The 8,315-nt window shown below is 41.3% G+C and overlaps 1 protein-coding gene across 1 annotated transcript in view; it reads left to right on the top strand.

The window, feature by feature from the left end:
* Nucleotides 1-8,315, top strand: part of LOC103077903 (transient receptor potential cation channel subfamily M member 3-like) — a 104,464-nt gene that overhangs the window by 18,310 nt on the left and 77,839 nt on the right. The window contains exons 3-4 of the mRNA XM_007452998.1: nucleotides 2,036-2,115; nucleotides 3,505-3,709. Of these exons, the coding sequence (XP_007453060.1) occupies nucleotides 2,036-2,115; nucleotides 3,505-3,709 (285 nt within the window). The remainder of the gene's footprint in view (nucleotides 1-2,035; nucleotides 2,116-3,504; nucleotides 3,710-8,315) is intronic.

Here is an 8,315-nt window from a genome sequence, read left to right as displayed (position 1 = left end):
CCTGCTTTCTCTCAATGAGTATTGATCAGCACTCCCTGAAATTCCCAGATCGTGGGCCACAAAAAAAGGGAAAGTATGCTCTCCCTTTTCTGCTCCCCAAGGTGAAGGAAAAGTTGGTTTCAGATGTCCAGTGAGGAATATTTTTACCATCTATCTGCCAAGAGATGTTATCAAAGAAAGTATTCAGTTTCTAGGAAAAAATCACAGCCTATGAATAGTTTAACTTACAGGCTTTTTACGAAGATAAAGACTGGTTATCTATGCTGCTAAGCTCATTGCTGCTGCAAAGATGAACACACTAGTTTTTCCTATGTATTTGAGAAGAAAAATCTTTAAGAATAGACACTGGGGCTTTTTCCATGCCCAGATGACAAATGACTGCAAATGTTAGTTTTGTGGTGTGAGGGTGCAGAGGGCCACCTGGACCCAGGGATCTCTGGCAGGGTGGGTGCTCCTTTTCACGTGGACAATGTTTATACACTCAGAAATTATGCATCCTGATTGTAACCATGACTGAAACAGGATGCAGGTCCTTTGTATCCCTCAAGCATCCCCCGCGTTGCTACTTTTAAAATGTGCTTTGTCATGAATATAAGACAGCCACTTCGTTCTGTGGTACATGCTCGCATAGACTCCACTGTGAGAGAGGAGGCAGGTGCAATATTAAGGGGTTGAGGGCAAACCAGACCTTAGCACAACTTATACAGACATTTGGGTCCCTGGCAGAGTCAGTATCAATTACAGCCAACAAGCAGGGGCTTGTAACAGTTAACACTGGTCACTGGGACAGGCCAGGTAAACAGCTTAGTTGCGCTTTGGTCCTGTATATTTTAAAAGTAGGAATTTGGTCCTGATGCTGGGTTAGAGAGAAGACGATACCTTGTAGATATAACATTACACATTACTCTAGCAACTTCTGTCTTAAACACGTGCTTAGAGAAGGAATCTTCTGAGTAGCTTACTGGATTTCGTAGGAGACTCCTCTACTGTTTCAAATCCTGCTAAAAAAAGGGGTTAAGGGATGAAGGATGGACACTGCTTTGGAACAAAGATGGTACAGTTTGTTGAAACTTCCTTTATCCTTCTGGGAGCCGAATCTCAGTGGCCAGGCTTCTGGGTGGACAGTCCCAACAGTGTTCATTCTAAGAAGCCATGTTTGCTATGCTGAAAGGCATGTGGGATGCCAAAAAGTGTGGTATCTTCCTTCCAAAGGCATTACCTGTGAAATTTTGGACTGTGATGAAGACATTTATCTTCCTATGTTTCCATTTCCTTTCTTCCCCTCCATATTCAAGCATTGCTAATTTGGATTTTAGTAAAAGCATGGTGATGGATTAGGGCTCGAATTATGTAATTTCCTCACCGTTTTTCTTTCTTTCTATAAGGAAAATACAGTGGAAGTGTCAGCCATGAAAACCGTATGCTTATTTAGATATATTTCTTCCTACCACTGAATACTTGTTAACTAAAGGGTTATAAACATCCTGCTCTATGGCTTTCATTTTCTCTGTAAATAGCATTATTTTTCTGTTCTTCAAAAGTCACTATGAACTTGTATATAGTTTCATTACTGACATTTTTTATTATGGTCATTTCCTTTAACTCTCATATTATAATGTTAAATAACCTAACCAGCAGATTCTGGTAATAATTGATTTTGTTATATGCAGTGTTTATGTGTGAAGTAACCACAATTTCAATTCAGTTTATGAGACACTAGTCTCTTAAGTGATTATGAAATTTTGCTTTCTAGTCAAAAATACTTACAGGTGGGCTTCCCTGGTGGCGCAGTGCTTGAGAGTCCGCCTGCCGATGCAGGAGACGCGGGTTTGTGCCCCGTTTCGGGAAGATCCCACATGCCGCGGAGCGGCTGGGCCCGTGAGCCATGGCCACTGAGCCTGCGCGTCCGGAGCCTGTGCTCCGCAAATGGGAGAGGCCACAACAGTGAGAGGCCCGCATAACGCAAGAAAAAAAAAAAAAAAAAAATACTTACAGGTTGTGTTCACCTTTTTTCTTCTTTTTTTTTTTTTTTCAGGCTCAGAAGTCCTGGATAGAAAGAGCGTTTTATAAAAGAGAATGTGTTCACATCATACCCAGCACCAAAGACCCCCATAGGTAATCTTGCTGTCTCTATAATGTAGCAAGAACTTGAAGTAGCAATTATGGGAACAAAACTATGATAGCAGTCACTATCCATTGCAAGAGAACAAATGTTAAAAGATCATTTTTTAATTGTTGCTGGACATCTTTGAAGCAATCTCATATATATACACCATGTAATATGCCATGCCTGCAGTTAATTGAGAGCCTGTACAAAATAAAAGCTACACCATAGGGAAGAGAATTCATCACTGTCTATAGGAATGGGATGGATATATATATATATATATATATATATACACACACACACACACACACATATGTGTGTGTGTGTGTGTGTGTGTGTGTGTATGCGTAGTGTGGTTACTGGTTTTCCCTTTCCAGCATTTCATCAAAATGCTTACTTTTTACCAAAATGTTCTGCTACAGTGAAAAAGAGACTTTTAAAGGAAATACTCCTAGCAGATTACTAATTAGACTGCAGACCTTCAGATTTCTATCCAATCACTGGATAGATTTCTATCCAATATTCTACTTACCTTCCTGAAGATCAACAGTATATAAGGTGGGAAGCATTTGGGATAAAGTATATGAATGTCTGGAAATGCCCTTATGAAAAGGAAGTATAATGGAGTAGTTTAAAATATAGACTCTGGAATCATATAGACCAGCTGTATAACCTTGAACAAATTATCTAACCTTCAAAACTATAATATTTTACCCATAAAATGAATGTCACATTGTTAGTATTTAATAAATGATAGCTCTGTATCAGTATTATTGCTGATAGTCATAACAGTGCTAGTAGTAAAGTATGAAGGACATTTTCATGATATGAGGGGCGAATTTTGTTTTCGAATACCTTGTGAATAATTTTTTCATTGTTTCTTCAGCAACACTTCAGCTGCAGATCTTCATTCTCAGAATTGGATATATGACAGTGTCAATTGGGAAAAGACAAGTTAGGTTGTGACTCACATATGACTGAGAGTCCTTATTTAAATGTACCTGTTAAAATTCTTCCCTCAAAGCTGTTCACTGTCCTTCATGCAAGATTTGATAGATGGGAGGAGTGAGAAGTAGAAAAATCTACATGGCATTCGTTCTTTTCGTTCCAATCCTGAACAATGTGGCAGGTGTGAAAGGTGGTAGGTGCAGAAGGATGGGAGGCATGTTACAACCTATACAGCTAGAGGAAAATGTGGAGGGGCCAGAAAAGAAAAGAAATATATGTCAAGTAAATCCCGAGTTCACCATTTGCCAGGTATGGCCACATTATGGTTTCCACCTGAAAACTGACTCGCTGGCTTGCTACGGTTTGTAGGTTTCTCCAGCAGGTTGCCTTCAGTGTGTATTACAGTTGTTGCTAATACAGGGGGTTCACTTTGACCTCTTATGTTATAGGTGTTGCTGCGGGCGTTTAATAGGCCAGCATGTCGGCCTCACTCCCAGTATCTCAGTTCTTCAGAATGAGAAAAATGAAAGTCGCCTCTCCCGAAACGACATCCAGTCTGAGAAGTGGTCCATCAGCAAGCACACTCAACTCAGCCCCACAGATGCTTTTGGGACCATTGAGTTCCAAGGAGGCGGCCATTCCAACAAAGCCATGGTAATCAGAAACCATTCAGTCACTTCTCAAATTCTATCTCAAGTCCTGCAAAGGAATGGTGAAGAGCTGGAGATTTAGTCTTTGGGCCGAATCCCAGCTTTGCCAGTTCCTGACTGGGTGACCTGCTCTAACTGTGTTGCTTCTGTGCCTCTCTGCTCTTCCTCTGTCAAATGGGCCAAACCTTCCTCTCAGGATTTTTGAAATGATTAGTGTGAGATCAGACACAGTGACTCTTGTTTTTAATAATAATAACAAGTAGCTATCTACAGTTATCCACTGTTCATTATTTTATTTTCTGGGTCTCATCCATTGAGACATGTTTTTCTAACTCCTTTGGTAAAAAATATCCTAACTTTAGGTCTCTGTTTCATTCTATTGGTAACTAGCATTTCTCTCAATTCAAGGTAGAAATGATCATCCCAGACTCTTTCCTTCCCTGTTCTAACAGAGATCTTGTCATCCAAACTGAGTGCTTTTTCTTCAAGCAGCTGCGTTCAATAATGTTCTCAATAGAACAGCTCCATATGAAAAGCATTTTTTTTTTTTTTTTGGAAAGGAGGCGTTAGGAAGTATGCAAAGTTTACTTCTAAGAGTTGTTGCTTCTAAATTTTTTTTTTTTTTTTTTTTTTGCGGTACGCAGGCCTCTCACTGTTGTGGCCTCTCCTGTTGCGGAGCACAGGCTCCAGACACGCAGGCTCAGCGGCCATGGCTCACGGGCCCAGCCGCTCCGCGGCATGTGGGATCTTCCCAGACCGGGGCACGAACCCGTGTCCCCTGCATCGGCAAGCGGACTCTCAACCACTGCGCCACCAGGGAAGCCCTGTTGCTTCTAAATTTTAGCTTTCATCATGGACCTCTCCCTACTTGGCTGACAGATTTTGCCAGGAGAAAAGTCTACCATGTGTTTTTGGAAATTCTAGAAATGCTGTATTCCAACAAGCTTGCTTCTAACTTTTGAGAGAGAGTTAGTTAGTTGAGGCTGGAGCAGTTGGAGGTGACTGTTCTCAGGCATGCCACGGAGTTTTCTGAGTTTAGAGAGGAAATTTTGCTTAGAGAAGCATACTGCAGAACACAGGGGAAGTCACTTCACACCAGTTACAGTCTAAAAATGTGCAATAAAGCCACCTCTCTAGTCTCTTTCCTCTTCTCTCCCCTTTCCCCCATCCCTACCTTCCCACTGCAATATTTTCTTCACCAAGAATAGCTGACCAAGCTATTCTCACAGTTCTTCCCTAAGAAAATTAATTCTGAGCAATATACTGAAAAGGAGGATGCTGTGTGCAACCCTCAGAAAGGCCTGGGGAAAACAAAGAAAGGGTTAGGTAGTATTGACCTGGACAGAACCAAGGGAAATGAAGATTTGGTAACTTCCTCATCCACTTAAGAGATGGATATGCCCACACAAGATCCTTAAGGGTTCCCAATTCAGTACAGTCCCCATTCACAGTATGAGATTGAACCATATGCAGTGTGGATCCTCTGGAACCGTGCATTAATTAAAAGTCACGAAAGTTCTCCCTATAAGAAAAGTGCTGCAGATGAAGAAGTGGTTTAGCGGTCATTAATCATTATAGAGTAGTGACTTCATAGGGTGCTTGAATGATGCCTGTAAGCATGGTGCCACAAGCCCAGAGGCACATGGTAAACTTCTAGCCGTTATTTACTTCATTAATATGCAGTGTCTGTCAAATATAGAGCATAAATTTGGTCTTAAGTAGAGCATTCCTCCAAAGTCATCACCTAGGGAGATTCTAATTACCGTGATGCACAAGTGCACAGAATGTGTTTTGGGGACTGCTTTCAGACAATTTATAGATCACGAGAGAAAAGCACTCTGTATTTTCTTCAAATGATGTTTTTGATCAGAAGTTAATCCCGAGTACCTAAAATTAAAAAAACTTAGGGCTTTGTCACAAACGGCTTCTGCTAGTTTTTAAAAATCAGGTGTGTTCTCAGAAGATAAAGTTTTCCACCACTAAAAATTCTGAAAGAATGGAGTACTAGTTTGGAAGTGAAGAATGTGGGTTTTGGATGCAGACAGTCTAATTTTATCCCAGAACCATCATATATTTGCTGTGTAACATGAGAAACATCAATTAAATTCTCTGGGCCTCAGTAATTTATTCTGTTATCTAGGAATAATAATACTACCATTATAAATGTTAAATAGATGGCATATGTAAGTCATCTGACACAGTGCCAGGACACATAATAGATGTAAAATTAATTTTAACTGCTATTTGTACTACTATCATCATTACTGTTTGCTTCAGGCTTTGAAAATTTTTTTAAATATTTTGATTAATACTATGAAGGACATACATTTGGGTGCATATCTTGGTATATTATTTTAGAAAGTCAAATCATAATTTTTCAGTTAACCCTTTAAAATAATTCAAGAAGTTCTGATTTCTTCACCTAGTTTTTAAGCCCCGAATCTGAAGCCACATTGCTTTGTTTATAGTCAGGCCTGTCACTTACTGGTTTAAAATCTGGCCCAGTTTATTTAACTTCCCAGTGCCTCAGTTTCCTCATCTGCAAAATGAGGATAGTAATTCCTGCTTTATAGGGCTGTAGCAAGGATTGAGTCAATATATATTAAGTGCTTAGAAGAGTACCTGGTGTTAAAGCTAAATTAATGTTTGCTATGTTATCACTTCCACTAAGTGTTCACTTACTATAGTTACAGGAGAGGCTTTGCAATCAATTAAAATAAAATGCATAATCTTGAAGTCATATAGAACTGTGTCTAAACCCTCACTTTCTCTGCCTAGTTAAAAAGTCTTGGTTAGGGCTTCCCTAGTGGCGCAGTGGTTGAGAGTCCGCCTGCCGATGCAGGGGACATGGGTTCGTGCCCCGATCCGGGAAGATCCGGGAAGAGCCATGGCCACTGAGCCTGCGCGTCCGGAGCCTGTGCTCAGCAACGGGAGAGGCCACAACAGTGAGAGGCCCGTGTACCACAAAAAAAAAAAAAAAAGTCTTGGTTAAACCAATTAACTTAGCTGAGCCTCAAGATTTCTTATTTATTAAGTGGGCATGTTTTCCTTATGAGATGGTTACAAGGATTAGAGAGAATATAAAATCACCGGTATACAGCTAGTGCTCAATATATTTATGAAAATCATAGTAAAGGCACAGTGAAGCAGCTTTGTTTACTTCCTAGGAATCCAAAGATATGTTAACATATTTCCACAGGAGTACCAGGCTGCATATGCTGGTGTTAGTGACGGTCACTAATTGGAGGCTACCACTGTGGACACCAGCTCATCCGTGACTGGAGACATGTGGCTTGTAAACCACCACATTATACACTTTGACTTCTGCATTGAGTCAACCTCCTGCATCCACTTATTCTAGCAAAACGGAAAATGAGCTGTTAGCTGGTATCCTCTCTACTCACTGTAGACTTCAACAATTAGACAGCTACTGTGGGTGTGGCATTTGTGCCTTTTATGATGGACAAAGCCAAGATTCCTTCTCATTATACAATTTTCTTCTACCTGAAATTTTTCCCCTCCTAAAAATTTCTAGTGAATTTGAAATTTTTAAGAACCCTGGAGATTGAATCTCCAAATAAATTTACTAGAACATGTGTCCTTCAAAGTATCGATCAAAATACTTTTGCAACTGTTTTCAGGGTCTGTAGCAAATAATAATGACAGTCACAATAATAATGGCAACTAAAACTTATTAAACATCTACTGTGTGCCCAGCGCCGTGCCAGGTACTTATCTATGTTTGTATATTTCGTGTTTATGACACTAGCATTATTATTCCTGCATGACAGAATAACATACTAGGGCACAGAAAAGTTAAGTAATTTGCCCTATGTCACACAGCTACTATATGATATGTGTATATTATGGTATCTAACAGTGGAGGAAAAACTTGAAGAGACAGCTAGATCTTTCACTCTGTTCCAGAAGAGTGAACACTAGGACATTGAACCTTGACAGCCCTCCCCAGGCCCTGCATAGCTCTGTCCAACCCAGAGCTGTCTGTTGGCAGTCAGTTTAGGCAAGGTCAACTACATGATTTGTGGAGCCCAGTATAAAATGAAAATATAGGCCCTCAGCAGGGGTAGGGAAATCCATGCCCCTTTCCCATGACTACAGCCCCAACCCGTCAATGGATTTTGCCATCTCCACCCTGGGAAGTGTGCAGTGTCCAGTGGGGGAGGCTCCCCACAAAGTTGCCCATAACACCCACTGTGGCACTGCCAGGCCAAGGCAAGGACATCCTTACCCTGCCCTCCAATGCTACAGGCCACATGCCCAACCCTGCCTCTGCCGTTGCCTGCACCCAGGTCCCAGCCAGGGATGGAGGGTAATGATGGAACATGGCCCTGTCAGCTGCCCCAGGCAGGGCTGGAGAGGGGAGGCTAGGCTGGTAGGGACACTAAAGGCAGGAGCGGGTATGAATGAAATCCCATTCTGGCGAGGCAGCAGGAGGTAGGACATGCGACTGTGAATGACGTGTGAGCCGAGGCTCCAGGCCCTCTGCACATGCCCACAGTCCCATCAGCCTTCACTTACAAAACACGGATTCAAGGGTAAATTTGTCAAGAATTTCAAGACAGCAAGTGCAGAACATTAAACCCTGCTGA

The sequence above is a fragment of the Lipotes vexillifer genome, unplaced genomic scaffold, assembly GCF_000442215.2.
Source record: "Lipotes vexillifer unplaced genomic scaffold, Lipotes_vexillifer_v1.1 scaffold1889, whole genome shotgun sequence".
NCBI lineage: Eukaryota > Metazoa > Chordata > Mammalia > Artiodactyla > Lipotidae > Lipotes > Lipotes vexillifer.
This window is presented reverse-complemented; position numbering and strand designations above follow the sequence as displayed.